The following is a 17,874-nucleotide window of genomic DNA, read 5'->3' on the forward strand; positions in this document are numbered from 1 at the left end:
TGAGCTCTAGAGCGCAGGCTCAGCAGTTGTGGCGCACAGACTTTGTTGCTCCACGGCATGTGGGATCTTCCTGGACCAGGGATCGAACCCGTGTCCCCTGTATTGGCAGGCGGATTCTTAACCACTGCGCCACCAGGGAAGTCCCTACACTAGCTTTTGAAAATGTTGATATTTTGTGAACTGGTCAAAATAAATATGATGCAATACTGAACTTCAAGTTTCAAAATGTATGACCATTTACAATCACTCCAAAAAAATTAAATACCTAGGTCTAAATCTAACAAAACATGTATAGGCTCTGTATGCTGAAAATTACAAACGGCTAATGAAAGCAACTGAAGAAGACCTAAATGAGTTCTTCCCATGAATAGTATATGAAATGGAAACTTGACATGTGTAAAGATAGCCAATCTACTTAAATTTTTCCTCAAAGATGAGGAAAACGAAAGGATTACTCAGCAGTGACCAAAAACAAAAAAAGTGTTTTACTGACAAACAGTAGAACTACAATAAGCCAAGCCCAGCGAATCCAAAAGATGTTACATTACAAATTTCCAGTTTTGGTGCCTGAATTCAGCACTAGAGAGCTCAGAGCAAGAATTAAAATCCAATGCAGAACAAAGATGGAATACATGATCACCACTGAGTTCTCCAATGGTCCTTTCTAAAGTGCAAGGTGACAAAATTCCTTAAGTTACCCCCAGTTTTCCTTCATCTACCTATTAAAATCAGAAACACTCCACTATGCAAAGAAGGAAAAAAGGTCCAGAAGGGAAATGTCAGAACAGACTGAATATTTATTCAATAGGGAGAAAAGAACTGCCACCACAGAGCGAAGATTCTTGTGAATAGGAAATTCAACGACCAGGCTGTCGAGATGCCAGAAGAACTCACTGACCCTGATCCACCTGGCGTTTGTTGAGGCTCAGCTCCAGCCGGCCTACGTGGCTACTAGTCCCATCTGACAGCATCAGATGTGGCTCCTATTAGTGAACCCACTGCAGGGCATCCATCAGCCAGGGCGAGTCAAGAGGGAGCTCCTTGAACCCTCTGACCCGCTGCACAGTTAAAGAGGTCAAAGTCTTAGAAAGTACACATGCCAGAAATCTAAAAATAAATAAATCTCATGCCAAGTCATTTCTACCTCATTCCTACATTCTAGTTTGTATTCTGTATACTATATATTCCACTTCTAATTTGTATTCTATATATCCCAATAACCACAAGCAAAAGAACAAAGCAACTCACCTTAAAAACATTTTACCCAATACCCTTGAAATACACTATTAAATTCTTATTGCAGAAGTCAAAAGCCCAGACATTTAAACCTGTAGATAAGCTTGAACTGCCTTGTCTCTCAGTTCTTCTCAGCATTAATTTCAGAAAAATGAAAGGCTTTCCATCTGTGGGTCAGGAATCAGAATACAGCAGGAAAACGTCCCTCATCACTTCTAAGTGTTTCTCATTCTGATGGGACCAATGTCTCAGGATAGTAACTGTGAGGCCTCATATTGCTGCTTCTTTACCAAAAGTACCCAGATGCCCCAGCTGCACTTTTACGTTAGATCCCTGACTCTGCTAAGTGACCTGGAAATGGGCCTGCACTAACCACTCATAAATACCCGCATGCCAATTTGAGGGAATGTCAGGTATGAGACCCACAAGAATTGGTGACTGAAAAAGGTAAAGAATGAAAACTCCTGTTATAAACATACAAACCTTTGGTGTTACTGCAGTGGGAAATGCAGGTTTTCATATTAAAAATATTTCATATCACAAATATTAGCCACAGAAACTACCCAAGCCCACAGTCTAATTACTAAGTGATCTTTTCAATTCAAATCACCTGTGTACACTTTTTCTTGATCTGCTTTTTCATGCAATGCAGAATTTAAATGGGCTAGTCTGGAGAGCTGAGATAAAAATAACCACAAAAACCACTTTGCTACTACTAGATTAATTGTTCTGAATTCTACACTGATCTTTTGGTTTGGTGTGAACTAAATTCAGAGTATAATTTTGCGTGAGGTCCGTATTTTGCAAACCACAAAAAACATATTCAGGAAAACCCCTCACAGACTAGCAGGACACACAGTCATCACCCTAACACCATTCTTGGCAGGAGGAATAAGACCTTTTTTACTCACATCAACTGAGCTGGAGGAACAGCATCTAACCAGCTTGCCAAGCATCAAGGTCTGTGGCAAACAGGTTATGCCAACTTCAACAAAATCAGAAGGTTTTTCCTCCACAAGACTTTCTCTACCAAAGGACATGAACAGAAAAATAGCTATCTTGCTGTTTTGGCCTTTTATTTCTGACCACAAAAGTATTAATTATCTCAACCCATCTTAACCTTCTTTTGTTTTACATCAATAAACAGATCTACCTAAGAGCACATTAGCACTAGTAACTGCATGCCAGTGACAATGGCATGTTTCCTATAATTCCTCTTTTGCAATTATATGACTCACTGCCTTTCTAACTCTCTGACCACACCTTTTCAGTTTTCTTCACTGGATCCTCTGTCATTTCCCCCTCTTTACATCTCACTCGATACAACCTTCCTCTGGAGAAACCAATTCATCCCTAAGGCTTTAGCCACTACCCCCATAATGACAGCTTCCTAATATTTATTCCTAGCCTATTCCTAGCCCCAACCAGTTCTAAAAACCTGAGATTCTAACAAAAGTTTCTGCTTTCACTGAATATTTAGTTTAGAATGAGCTTTTTTTGTTTTAATCTTTTCTTTTAAAGGACCATTAAAGATCACCTAATGTGGTCACACATAAATGTAAGTTAAATCTGAGTACTGTCTACTATATTATTTTCTGCATTTTTCCTGTATTTCATAAATTTTTTTTTAAATTTATGTATTTATTTATTTGGCTGTGTTGGGTCTTTGTTGTTGAGCGTGGGCTTTTTTTTAGTTGCGGCGAGCGGGGGCTACTCTTAGTTGCGGTACGCGGGCTTCTCATTGCGGTGGATTCTCTTGTTGCGGAGCACGGGCTCTAGGCGCGTGGGCTTCAGTAGTTGTGGCACATGGGCTCAGTAGCTGTGGCTCACGGGCTCTAGAGTGCAGGCTCAGTAGTTGTGGCGCACGGGCTTAGTTGCTCTGCGGCATGTGGGATCTTCCTGGACCAGGGCTCGAACCCGTGTCCCCTGCTTTGGCAGGCGGATTCTTAACCACTGCGCCACCAGGGAAGTCCCCATAAACTTTTAAAAAGGTAAATAATCTAAACTACTCCTAATTTTAAAGCTGAGGAAATCAAAGCCGAAACTAAGTGACTTGCCGAAGATCACTAAGTATAATTTCCTATCACCACATCTCCCACTGTTCCCATCTAGAAAGGAGGATGACTGAAGGGCATTGGGTCATGAGGCTGAGAGTGTACACAAGCAGACCTTTTTAAAAGGCTATTTCAACTGCACTGAGTTCTGTCTGACATCCCAACAAAAGGTTGAAGAGCTCAGAGAAACTTGCAAAAGGCCACAGGCAGAGATGTGTCATTCAACACTGCACAGTTTATCTGTACAAAGGTGGGGAGAGGGCTACAAAGTTATCATCTAAAAAAACCAGTGGTGATATTTTAAACCCACTGATATTTAATATTCACCTCCAAATTCAGATGAGAACTTCATAATTTAAAAAATCTATTCTAGCCACATTAAACATCTATTCTAACCTTAGGAAGTTGGTATTATTATTATTCTCAGTGACAGATGAGAAAATGGAGGATTACAGAGGTAAAATAACTCATCCAAGGTCACATAACTAATAAATGTAGAAGGCTATTTCAAGCCTAGGTCTGACTCCAAAGCCCATGCTTTGACCACAGTGCTACTAAATCCAGACCACCTCTGTGAAGGTCAACCAATTAAAGGAGATGTTCATAAAACTGGAGCAATTCCATAGATACTATACACTGCCCAACACAAAAGGACCTCATTCCATGGACCCTGAACAGGAAAAACACCAGGTCTTTTCCCACATCCCGTTTTTCCTTCAAGAATTTTAAAATTAAAAAAACAAAAACCAAAAAACTCCTGAATCCATGTTCTTTTTCATATGTGCTTAATTTTGTGATTTGAGAGCTGGATGACAGTCTAGGGTAGCTTCAGAGAGGAGGATGAGATCGATAAAGAGCAATTATAGGGGGCCTCCCTGGTGGCGCAGTGGTTAAGAATCCTCCTGCCAATGCAGGAGACACAGGATCGAGCCCTGGTCTGGGAAGATCCCACATGCCGCGGAGCAACTAAGCCCGTGCGCCACAACTACTGAGCCTGTGCTCTAGAGCCTGTGAGCCACAACTAATGAGCCCGCGTACCACAACTACTGAAGCCTGCAAGCCTAGAGCCTGTGCTCTGCAACAAGAGAAGCCACCGCAATGAGAAGCCTGTGCACCACAACAAAGAGTAGCCCTTGCTCGCCGCAACTAGAGAAAGCCCGCACGCAGCAACGAAGACCTAATGCAGCCAAAAATAAATAAATAAAATTATTTTTTTTAAAAAGAGCAATTATAGGAACAGAAAGATAGCAATTATAGAAATAGGTGAGAACTTTCAAAGAGCTGGTTCAAACTGTCTTTTATGGGATCCAACAGGAGAAAGCTGCTTTGGAAAAAGTGAGCCTTGTCAAGTGTCACCAGGGTAATTTAAGAAAAAATAGCAAATCCTGATAAACAGGCATATAACATTCATATAATCACCCCAAATTCAAAAGGAAGTTAGCTTTTCTACTGTTATCTTTTAGAATGAGACCCTTATATTTGAGCAGTAGTCCTAATAACTTACAGGGGTAATTGCTGAAACTCAGTTAGTCCTAAAAACAAATATAAAAACCATCCAAGAATGACCACAAATACAGTCTTTGTTCTCTATGGTACAAGAAACCAATCACAAGCCCATCTGTGTGAGACCTAGCTAATAAGAACACTATTTCAGAGGGGGGTACAAAGAGAAGGATGGGTTGCCAAGGGGAAGAAGTCATCTATTAGACGGTGACAAGCTTTTAAGTGTTTGCATTATCTTTAACCAACTGCCTGGTTCCCTGGTTCCCACACCTGCCACCTCCATCCAAAACTATCACAGCAGCACTTGGCAACAGGCTCAGCTCCAAAACACTGGCGCCCTCTTCTGACCCTTTTGTAGTACTGCATTCATGCCAGGCACTGATGTGAAAATCTCTAATAAAGCCACAAATTAATAAATTTGCAGGTAACATTTTCCAGATAATTCTGTATTTGCAATTCCCTGAATAAACCTTAATTTAGCTTGATAAAAATGTTAAATAGCAGACCTTCTACATAAAATTTATGCCAATGAAAAGAAAAGCAACAATGTTCTCTTACCGTTTTAACAGTTTACATATATTAGCTGATAGTATTACAAGAATTAGAAGGATGCCAATAACTGACAGACAAAGACCTTACTATGTGCCAGGCACTAGGAGTGAATAAATTAGTTTAATGCTAACAACCTAATGAGGCAGGAACTCCTCTTCATCTTACAGGTGTAAAACGAGGCACAATGAACTTAAGTAATGTGCCCAGGACCCTGCACCTGGTAGCAAGTGGTAAAACTGAAGTTCACACTCAGTAACTGTGACTCCAGAGCCAGAGCCTTATCTACCCCAAAATATCCCTCTGAGGTATCATGATAAAATGAAACGTGATCAAAATAGAAAACGTATAAGTTGTAAGGAAAATTATAAATACATCATCCAAATCTCTCATTTTCAACAAAATCCCTAACTGTAAAAAAATAAAATACTACATGAAACATTTTGGTCATTTTCCCATTCCTCCTCGCTTGAAGATTCTGAACTTCTGGGTCTAAGATGTTTTTATGCCTTCTTTTTACTACCCATTCCTTTCTTCATTACACTATGCCTTTATTTATCTATTATCTTGTTCTTTAAAAGAAAAGAAAAAATTAATCCATACTATACACTTTATTTTTCTTCTATACAGCAGAACTGCTTACCTATTCCCACCTAAATTCTCTATTTCATTGAGATCTTTAGAAAATATTTTCCTTAAGACAGTAAATCCAAATAGCATCATCAATTCCTTCTCATTGCAAATATGATAGATTCTCATCTGCCTGGAATTATTTAGTGTGTTCCTACCTCTAATCAAGGCTGGCAGACTAGATAATCTTCTAATATTTCTAAAAATGCTAACTTTATTTTCAAACAGGACATGAAGGCACGTGTCTAATAATCTGCAGTTCAAAACAAGATTTATCTCAAACATTTCTAGATTCCACAGTTTGCCTACTTAAAGCTATTCATAATACCAAAAATTAAGGACACTTAATAACCCAACACAGGCTGACCAAGCTCACTCCCATTCATGACTGAAAGATTTACCATGGGTGAAAACAAATGCTTTTACAACTATCGTTTCATTTCGTAACATTCGTTTAAAGTCTACTTAGAAGCACAGACTTAGTCAAAGTCTGAAGTATCAGAAACATATATTAACTGCACCGGTTTAATTTGTTAGATACAAGAACAATAGAAACAAGATGGTTATAGTTTAGTACTATAACTGACCACATCGCTAAAGAATCCATCCTAACATTATTCATAGCTCCCGTATCTCAACACAACAAGAAGTGCACAGGTAACACACAAGAATAGGTGCCAAGGAATGGGCTCCGTGCAAATCCCACACCTCCTTTTACCTCGTTCTGCAGGATGGCAGCCCTCGAGGCTCCTTAGCAGTCAAGGACTCCTTCAGCACTTCAGTGTGTTGCTTGCTGTCTGAGAACTGGTTGGTGAGTGTTTCTAGCTTTGTCTGTAGGGCTAGTAGTTCTGTGTCCTTTCTGGACAGCTCCTGCTTCACCTGACCAATCTAGAGAAGAAGAAAAAGCAGTGTAAGGAAGAAAGAAATAAAACCACCACCTCTGATCTGGATCTTTGACAGATCCACGTCAAGATATACAGCATTAACTTTATGACAGGACACAATTCATCTTTTTGCACCATCTAATCTTAGCTGACCCCCCCCCCCCACACACACACAAAAACAAAGCTTATTCAACTAATAGCAAAATTTCCAGTTTTCATTTATTGTCTCCCCTAAACTTTTGAAATCCATTGGAAAAGGAATGGAAGAAGAAAAATCCCAATTCACTTAGATGACTATGAGACAGCAGTAAGCATCTGAACACGACTAAAGCAATTTTCATCTTATTAAGTCATAAGAAACTTCAAATCATACAGCAGGATTAGTGTAGATGGAATACAGAAAGAAAAAAGAAACTTCCTACTATTGCTATTTAAACTCAAAAGCTGCACATTTATTTTTTCATTGTTTTTTTTTTTCATTCTCAAATGAAAGTGTACATAAAGTCCTTCTTAAAAAGCCACTTTAGTGTTATAAGGCATTATAAACAAGTGCTTTCTAAAAATTATACAATTTTGAGGAGTTAGGGGTACTGACCTAAAAGAAAGATTCCACCTACAAAGTTATATTACGTACAACATGTCATATCAACTAAATGGATAAAAGTATATAACCTAAATAAAGAACGCATAAAATCTCATTCTCTAAGAATCTACATGTGTAATCAAATTTGAATTACTCTGACAGAGTAATCCATACATCAACAGGTGCCACTCACTCCCCCAGAAATTTTTCTCATCTTAACTTAGAAAACATTTAACATCAAACATCTCCTTTACATTTCTACCGTGTTTCTAAGAATGTTTACTCTTTTATTCTAAATGTAAGCCAAATTAACAGAAATCATATCTGTTTTTACATTGTATCTACTGCCTAAGCAAGGTAGCTATGCACTCAAATATAGACTCTTGGAAGTATAAATTTCACAAGAAGTCAGTAATCTCAGTACCACTGATGAAACAAAAAATACTTTTTAAAAAGTTGAATGTATCTAAAGTATTTTGACTGAAATAATCTTAGGCATAAGGGACAAAGTTTTTGAGAACAATTTCCCATGAGAAAGTATGAAATAAATTTTACTGTAATTAAAATTACTTTTAAGGAGGACTAAAAATAAACTTATAATTTACTGTTCTGTTTCATCAGGAAGACAAGCATTTTTCTCATATGCATGAAATCTCTACTTACAAATAGAATATTCATTCATTCAACAAACATTTCTGTGTGCTCACTGTATGCAAAATACTCGCAGCTGCTAAGGACATCACTGGAAGATAGCTGTAAACAGCAGCTACTTCCATCCTGTAACACAGATACGTACCCAGGAGCTGCCACATACTGTAATGGTGTAGCATCTTTCATGACATCCCTTTACCAACATCCCACCCCTAACAAACAGAATGCACTAAAAACGCACTGGTGGTATGAATGAATAGTCAGGAGAAACGTTCAAAATGTTCTCACCTCATCAGCTAAAGAACTATGGCTTACAGATTACTCAAATTTCCAGCTACCTCTAGACCATGTGATCAAAAATAAATATAAAATCTCAGTTTCCTCATCATCTGCATTACTAAATAATCCTCAAATAATGCTATACTGACCATAAAGACTGAGAAAAAGAAGAAAATATCCTAAATAGAAGAGTTTAGAAGCACAAATTTTCCTTAAAAGTTAGGAGCGTAAGGCTTTTGCAGTCAATCCCATGTGAGAACGAACGAGTGTGTCTTCTTGGGTAACTACCTCTCTAAGCCTTGGTTTCCTAATCAGTAAGATGGAGAAAGCAAACCAGTGCCACTGTACTGCGTACAGATTAAACCAAAAAAATGTAGAGAATGTTTAGCCTGTTGTTCGACACAAAAAGAAATTAATAATACTAGCTGAGGAAAAAAAAGTTATAGATCAACTTCTCCTCTAGACAATACATGGTTACAACAAACCAAATTGGACCCTTTTAGGCAAAATATCTCACTTTTCTATCTATACTATAAAGTGGTCCATAAATAGCAAACACACTAAATTAGCACAAGTGGTTTTTTTTTTTTTTCTTTTAATGCTGCATTCCAGTCTTATCCTACCGTAATTTTCAGAAGCAGTTTTTTTCCTGACACTTGTGAGACAAATGTGTGCACAGCCTAGTATACGGCAGTGGAGTGCAGAGCTTACCAGCACAGGTTCTGGAACCAAATGGCTTGCGTAAAAATCAAACTCTGCCTCTTACTAACTGTGCTTCCTGAGCACCACTGTGTTACCTCAGCTTCCTTATCCATAAATTGGGTTGAGAATATACCTACTTTCGTAGGTTATAAAATGCTTATAATAAGTACTCAAGTGTCAGCTATTTTATTATAATCATTTTATCACAGTTTGAAATGGAATTTCAAGTTCTCTAGACAGATGATTGAGCTACTGAATAGATTTAGAGACTAAGTTTCATGCTACCTCTAACTGACCAGATAACTAAATAAGCTAATCACTTCTATACATCTGTTCCAAAGAAAGTAAAATTTGTTGCAAAATCACCTATCGGGGACTTAAAGATGATGTCTACATATGAAGGTAAAGCACTTCACTCAAGAAATCAGATTCAAATAAACCCTGGGTGATGGACCTAGAACATCTGCACATTCTTTGTACCTAAGAAGAGAAAGAGACCATTCACATAAATCAACAAGTTTCTGGTTAACAGGAAAGGAGTCGAGAAAAAACAGCTTTGAAGCACCATCCACACAGTGACAAAGCAACAATAAAAAACCAGGGACAGGGCTTCCAGAGCACATGAGGGCTCGCTGCACACAGGGTGGCACGTGGGTCAAACCGGTGAACAGGAGTCAGTTAAAGAGCAGAGCAGGCTGGTCAGTGCTAGTCCCGGGCCAAGCTGCCGACCACAGAGTGAAAGTGTGAGCACCCAGAGCCAGAGCAGCAGGGTCCCACTGTGGGATCACTGCACGCAAAGGGTAAATCTTTCGGCAAAGACCTCTGCCTGAAGACCAGCCGCTCTCTTTTTCAGCTCCTCCCCTTGAGCCTCTTTCGAATTTAGCTCCTCCTTCAGTTGCTCTACCTGCCACGACATTGTTATTCTTTTTCACTCATGTGTCAACTTAGGTCTTCTTATTATCTGCTTTTGAGCCAGAGCAGTAACTGGAAATAACAATAACTCATATAACACAATCAAATCTGTTCCCCTAATTTCCTCTTCAAAGGACCCTAGATGGGCTCACTATTTTCACAGGGTAATGGACTGAAATGTGCTAATCAGCAAATGGCAAGCAGAGATGATATTTTATTTTGTTCTCAAGTTAGAATGATAAATCAAAACTAACAGAAAGTTGGATATGTGAATTTTTAAGTTCTAAAAGTTACATGAAATTGGCCGTAGTCATTGATAACAGAGTCTTAAAATAACAGAGGAATATTCTACTGACTTATATGCAGGTATGGGTATCACAGAAAGAAGCCAGAAACTGTATCATTAAAGGAACAGTTTTCACTTCTGAGAAATTAGGGAACTAACACAATTGGGATATAGGGGGCAGGGGGAGGGGGAGGAACACTTATTTTCTAGCTAATATTTTATAATTGAAATTATGATCTTTAAAACACCACAGACCTGATAAACTGATAACTGTAATAAACTAAGTCCTCCAATTTGCCTAAAATAGTTTATAGGATCAAAATAAATGCCTTTGGCTCTAAAGAAGGAATACTGTGACTGAGGTTATAATACAGACTGATATGTCTCAGCGATGCCTATCCTACTATACATACACCCCAAGTGCACGTGGGAAACAATAAACCTGATACACATGGGTCCTCTCCAAGGGAGAGCGCAAAGGGCTTTCCTTTAGGGAACTGTGTTTGAAGGGAAAACACGATTTTATTTAAGCCATTTCAGGAAAAAAAAGGAGAGGTGGATTCAGTCTCTTAGGCTGAATTTGACTTCTAAATTTGTTCACAAGACATAGAGAACGCGATGTTTCATAGAGTGAGAAAAACTCATCTGGATGTAATCCTACTAATCGCCTCAGAAGTACTGGTAGACATGAAATGTTAAACTGTGATAATACACACTTAGCCTCATACAAGTAATTTTCTTTGAAGTGAAATTTGAAATAACTATACAACATCAGTAATTCTGACTTTAGTTCTGGGAAAGTTCTATCTGAAAGAATTACGGTACAAGTATTCTTCCCTGAAGCCTGATAAAACAGCGTGAGGTCCATCATCACTAAAGAAGTAGGAACATGCATCAATTTTTCAAACCCCATTTAAAAATTACGGTATCACACACCATGACCTTGTTTTTCATAAATTTAGAATGGCTCCGATAGACCTCCATTTGCCTCATTTCTTCCTCTCGTTCTTCAGTACTCAAAGCCCCGTTCGATTTCAGCATCTGAATCTCCTCTTCCAAGTCTCGGAGCCCACGCTCCATAGAGGAAATTTTTGAATCCTGAGGACAAAGGAAGATTTAGACATTAAAGTATTCGCAAAAAGTCAAGAGAGGTTGCACAAGTCTGTCTTTACAGAGGTGAAATTTAATAAGATAAACAAATATGTAGAAATATTGCAACTGGTGCCTTGCTTCTAAAATATATCCTTCATGGCCATATGGTGGAGAGGAGGAGGACTGAGATCTATAGTATGATTTTTCCTCTATCCTTTCCTCCGCACCCTTTTGATTAAAATTGAGAGTATTAACGAAAGAAGTAGAAGCAATGGAAAACTAGTTAAAGTTTCTAAGTACTTTATGGTCAACAAACTTCTAGTGAAAACATCTGTAATATTAACAGTAAAACCTTTTCTAGCTATAATATTTTATCGTTTTACTCGACCCCCCTAAAAGGCTTATTTCTGCCCCCAAAGGAGTGGGGAAAAGAGTAAGAAGGTTTCAAAGATTTACACAATAATGCGTATAACCCTTATCTACAATAATAAAGATCTGATAACGTCCCACTGCAGAAAAACAAAGGGATGAATAATTACGTTAACAGTTACACTTTATCACACAGTGGTCCCGCCTTTTCCACAGTTTTACTTTCCGTGGTTCTGCTTTCTGTGGTTTCAGTTACCTGAGGTCAACTGTGGTCAGAAAATATCAAATGGAAAATTCCAGAAGAAAACAATTCAGAAGTTTTAAACTGTGCACCGCTGTTCCAATCAACATGATGAACTCTCACACCATCCCATTCTGTCCCACCGGAACGTGAACCATCCCTTTGTCCAGTGTACCCGCGCCCGTTAGGCACTCACAGCAGCCATCTCGGTTATCAGATGGACAGTCCTGGCATCACAGTGCTTGTGTTCAAGTGACCATTTTTACGTGACAGTATTTTATTTAATACCGTCCCCAAAGCACAAGAGTAGTATGCTGGCAATTCAGATTTGACAAAGAGAAGCCGTAAGGTGTTTCTTTTAAGTGAAGAGGTGGAAGTTCTCACTAAGAGAAAAAATCATATGCTGAGGTTGCTAAGATCTACAGTCAGAACGAATCTTCCAGCAGTGAAATTGGGATGAAGGAAAAAGAAATTCGTGCCAGTTTTGCTGTTGCACCTCAAACTGCAAAAGTTACGGCTACAGTGCCTGACAAGTGCTTAGTTTAGATGAAGAAGGCATTAGATTTGTGCAGTAAGATACTGAGAGAGAGAGAGAGAGAATGAGACCTATTCACATAACTTCCATTACAGCATGCTGTTATAACTGTTCTATTTTACTATTAATTACTGTTGCTAATCCCTTACACATTGTGCCTAATTTATAAAATTAATCATAGGTATGTATAGGAAAAAACATAGTATATATAGGCTTTGGTACCATCTGTGGTTTCAGGCATGCACTGAGGGTCGGGGAACCTATCCCCTGCAGATAAGAGGAGGCTACTTACTGCATTAGTAATCTTACTTATTCGCTATACTTCACCATGCATTTCAAATATCTCATAATGAGTTCTGAAAAGAAACGGCACTGTCCTTGTAAATCAGCATCACCACGAATATCACCTCCTAGTACAACATCCGTCTATACTCATTTTCTTGGTTTTGTCTGTCACAGTATCTAGTTTATCCCCAGATTACCTTAGATGTCATCAATTACAGAAAAACTCCTACAAAGAATAGATACTTTTACATCTATAGTTGCATATGCTTATTCACCTAAGAAGTAAAGACCTTAAAGAGCATAAATTCAGTATAGCTTTATTTTATTTGGAATTTTAGAGAAAACATTCCTTTAGGAAGAAATTTTGAGACTGACTTCCTCTTTTCACTTTACCTCAAGCCTGTCTTGACTGACTTTCCTTGTTATCTGAGAGTATGCCCATAAGAGTTAAAGGATTTATCATGAGACACTTACAGCTAGCTATTTTTAGGTTCGGGGGAGAGGCGAGGGCTGTACTCCTCTGACTTGCATTGCATTACGTTTAAAAATAACACAACGAAAATTTTCTTTTACAAATCTATTCAAATGAAACTTACATTTGGTTCAAAATTAAACATATTAAATTAACACAGAGACACTCTAAACCTAAACCAGGATTTTGATTTACTCGTTTAAAGCTATCCCGGCCCATGAAGAATAAACAAATAAACGGCTTCAAATGCACTATCTGAAAAGCCCAACACAGACAGAGAGGCAGCTCTTGACCAAATCAGACACTCACTATCAAATCATGCACCATAAAATCTGCACCCAAAAGGGGACCATAACTGCAGCTCTGAAAGCCATGAGGCAGAAAAAGAACCTGCCAGGCTACTTTCTGGGATGAGGCCAGAAAATTAACGCCTGATATGTTGGACTAGTTGTAGCACCGACCAGTACTCAGGCTGGGTTTATTTGAGGACAGCCCTTTCCAAGGAGGTTTCTTACTCCTAGAACGTATAATAACTAAATAAATAAATTCTTTATCATCTTACTACTCTATACTTCCCCAGCCCTGGGTCTCCCATCATTAATCAACCAACCCCACTGAGTCCACTGAAATCCTCTTTTCCTTGTTAAATTTCCCAAATGCTCAACTTTTTTTCAAAAGTTGTCTCCCTGCTCTAAGTAAACCCAGGCTTTCCCGAAGGATATAATTTCCCCCAACGCTCTCCATTGAAGTTCACTAATCCACCAGCATCACAGAGTGGCAGGGAGAAGTGTGGGCATCCTCCAGGTTCCTCCATGCTGCTCCCATTTAAAGCTCACACTCCTCTTCACTCTCCCTCCGCACGGCTGCCATCTAGGGGCTTCCCCGTCACTCCCGCCCGCTGAAGAAGTCTTCAGCACCCGGCTGACAATAGATCTCTCCTTCAAATGCCACTCTTGCCATAATCCCAGGATTTCAATGTCCGAATTCCTTGACATCCGTAAAGCCAACGCCCTCATCCTCCGGTCCATTTTAGCTATCCAGTTTACAAGACCACATCACCCAGGCCTCTCCTCCCAGGCCTGACACACCGTCACTCACATTAACTGCTGCTCTTGTATCTCACAGAGTCCTCCACCTCCCTAACTTCTACATTTTCTCCCAACCTGTCCATCCATTCTGAGTTCTCTTCCTTCCTATCCAGGCTACATTCCTGGACTCATCATCCCAACTACTCCTTCACCTCCACCCTCAACTCACTTGCATCCCGGTAATTCTGCCATATCTACCCAGCAAAACTCTAACCCTACAGCAGTCCAGTAATTCCTCCCTGCTCCTCCACTGCTAAAGGGAAAAGAAGAAGTTAGAGAAGGGAGAAGGAAGCAGAGGGAAGAAAGTGGGAGAAAGGAGGAGGGAGAGGAGGAGGAGAGAGAAAAGAATATTACGTCACCTTGAAGACAGCTGGGCTCTTTTATTGTCCACCATCACCTCCTTTCCCATTTCCCCCAAAGACCAGTCTAGGTCTTCATGATCCTCTCAAGCTCATGCCACACTCTCAGCATCTCAGCTCTTGCATCTGCAATTTCAACATAACATCCACCTGACCCCACTGGGCCACCAGAATCTCAGTCTCTTGCTTCTTAGCAGAATGGCTGGAGGTTAACACAACTTAAAATAGATCTATTGCCAGTTAAAACCAGTACACTTCCCTGTGCCATCAAAAGGCAAGCAAAATAATTGTGAACACAGGTACACTCGTGTGTTTTTAGGTTCCAACAGGGATCAGGAAATAACATGCACAAAGAAACTTGTGGGAAATGTGAATATGTAATTACACCTTTCTAGAGGCTGTTTACAAGATTATGTTCAAGACTATGAATTGTCTTAACTATAAAGAACCCAGAATCCACTAATTTGGTATTTGTTTGGTAAACCCTTTCCCCAGTGAGAATAAAGATGTATACAACAATAAAAACAAAGTTTTAAGAGGAAATCTTCTAAATTAAGAGAACCATTCTGATAACTGTACTTGAGAAGCATCTATTTACATAAAACTATTTATATACCAAAAACTAAAGACTCTTGCCACATCAACAAATATTAAATGAAGGCACATGATGCAAAACACCGTGTCAAATTTTTTAGGGGATACAAAGAAGTTAAAAAAAGAGACAGAGAGGGCAGGAGGGGGAGAGGGAGGGGTCCCTACCTGTAAGAGTCTTCTAGCTCTTGCAAGAAGGAATATGTTGTTAATGAAAATAATAATAGCATAGCAGCTAACACTGACTGAATGTTTACTATGTGCCAGGTCCTGTTTAAAGTGTTTTACTTGTTTTAACTAATTTAAACCACAAAAGAACCCATGGGATAGGTACTATTGTTATCACCATTTATCAATAAAGAAATTAAGGTATGGAGAGGTTAGGTTACTTGTTCTATGTCATACAACTGGTTAAATAAAGCCAGGTTTTGAATCCAGGCAATTTAACACAGAAGGCAAGCGCTTAGTCACCAATCACCATAACGTTCAGCCTAAAGATTTCTAACTACTCAGTAACTTCAAGCAGAAGTTTTCAAAGTATAGTCCGTGAAAGCCTGGGGGTGCCTCCTAGCCCTTTTGAGAAGTCAAAACTATTTTCATAATAATACTATGACTTTATGTGCCTTTTCCACTGTGTTAACACGTGCACTAAAGGTATAAAGGACAGGCAAAAGCGCTCGTGCCTCTGGACAACAGCGCCAAACCGTGCTAGCCGTCAGTGTATTCTTCAGTGTCAGCACTCTCAGACAAAAAAGAAAAATAAGAAAGAACATTTTTAAAACACTGGCTCACTTAGGAATGTCCCTGGTGACTTTTCATATGCTCAGCCCTTGAGTATGTATCTCTGTACCATGCTGTGTGACGACACAGGAAGGGGCCAGGCCCGGCTGCTGCACCTGGGTGTGACGCTGCTCCCAGGACAGCTCTGGGTGCTCTGTGAGCTGCAAGCCCAATCAGGTACTTTTTTCACGGAACCCTATTCTTAACTCGAGAGAAGAACTGACACACAAACTTGGTATTTGGCGGACATTTTCTTAAAAACAAATGAAATGAGTCATTTTAAGAGAATAAGGGGCCCTGATATCAAAAGGTTTGAGAACAGCTGACTCCAAGAAATGCTGGACAAGAGGAAACGAAACTGAAGTTCTTTTAATGTGTCATTTTCATTAAGTCTTACTATTTCTTCTCAGTCTACAAAATGAGCGAACTATTATTACATACCACTTTCTTAAACTCACACATTAAAATGTGAAATGACACATAAGATTCCTTAGGAAGTTCTCACTTACCTTCATTTCGATAACAGTTTGCAGAGCTTTAGTTTTGGCAGAATCAGGGGCATTCTCAAATCTCCGATGCATCTCCTATACAAGAGAAGCAAAAAAGAGAGTAAGTGCCCTCCTTTTCACTCTCATTTTTTCAAGAGGGGAGTGGAGAGGCGAGGGAGTAGTAGTTACATGCAAAGATGACTACCCCGGCCTTGTAAGACACTCTGATCCACTTTCTGTCTTCCTGACCTTTCCCTGCGGACCAGGGAGCACACAGACTGCATTCAGGCTAAGGGGTACAGGGGGGTCCCCGTCTCTGCACACCTGGTTATACACGGTAAGTCACAGAGACCCCAGCCACCACAAGAGGTGAAGCTCCAGCACATCCCCAGGTTGTGTGTCACTCTTCCACAGGACTCCAAGACATATTATCAGAACTCCAAACAATCCAAAAAGGGGATTAGAAATAGTCCCTTTTTAAAAGGAGAAATCAGGACTTCCCTGGTGGCGCAGTGGTTAGGAATCCGCCTGCCGATGCAGGGGACATGGGTTCGAGCCCTGGTCCGGGAAGATCCCACAGGCCGCAGAGCAACTAAGCCCGTGCGCCACAACTAGTGAGCCTGCGCTCTAGAGCCCATGAGCCACAACTACTGAAGCCCGCGCGCCTAGAGCCCGTGCTCCGCAACAAGAAAGGCCACCGCAATGAGAAGCCCGCGCACTGCAACGAAGACCCAACACAGCCAAAAAGAAATAAATTTATTTAAAAAAAAAGAAAAAGGAGGAATCAAAGTAGCCACAGTCCGCACTGCACAAAACAACTGAAAGCATTTGTGTTGGCAACCTCCTTTGCATAGCATCCTCCCCCAGAGCAACAACCACCGGGCTACCTACGATGGAAATCTCTCTCCAGAGGGGCTACAATCAGATAAAAAAAGAAGGTAAGACTGCTGAACAAGTTTTCTAAACAGTCTACAGGTAGCAAACGGCAGAAAAACATGGCTATGTTTTTCAATCCAAATGTCAGTGCGTTCAGGATCAGAAAGGAAGAAAGGAGATGGCAGAATATCACAGTTAGGGTCTTCAAGGATCACCCTGAAGTTACCAGACCTCCTCAGGCTATTTTCTTGTCAGATTCTGGGAATGTCTCTGAGTCAGCCAGTACTTCCAGAGTACCCTGGTACAGCCCCTAGTGATGGCAGAGAATACAGATGGATATTTTCCATCTGAACAGTGCTGGTGAAATTCTAGCCCTGCCCTCTGCTCTGCCCATTTGACATGTATATAGATGTTTACTAGGTCACTCAA

General features: G+C 39.9%; 1 protein-coding gene across 1 annotated transcript in view; it reads right to left on the reverse strand.

Annotated features, from left to right (window-relative positions):
• The window catches only part of LOC130707369 (ELKS/Rab6-interacting/CAST family member 1-like), a 467,400-nt gene that overhangs the window by 353,811 nt on the left and 95,715 nt on the right, over nucleotides 1-17,874 (reverse strand). Inside the window, 4 exon segments of the mRNA XM_057541602.1 lie at nucleotides 6,691-6,717; nucleotides 6,720-6,860; nucleotides 11,212-11,367; nucleotides 16,591-16,665. Coding sequence (XP_057397585.1) covers nucleotides 6,691-6,717; nucleotides 6,720-6,860; nucleotides 11,212-11,367; nucleotides 16,591-16,665 — 399 coding nt within the window.

This window comes from Balaenoptera acutorostrata, chromosome 2 (genome assembly GCF_949987535.1).
Source record: "Balaenoptera acutorostrata chromosome 2, mBalAcu1.1, whole genome shotgun sequence".
In the NCBI taxonomy this organism is placed as follows: Eukaryota; Metazoa; Chordata; class Mammalia; order Artiodactyla; family Balaenopteridae; genus Balaenoptera; species Balaenoptera acutorostrata.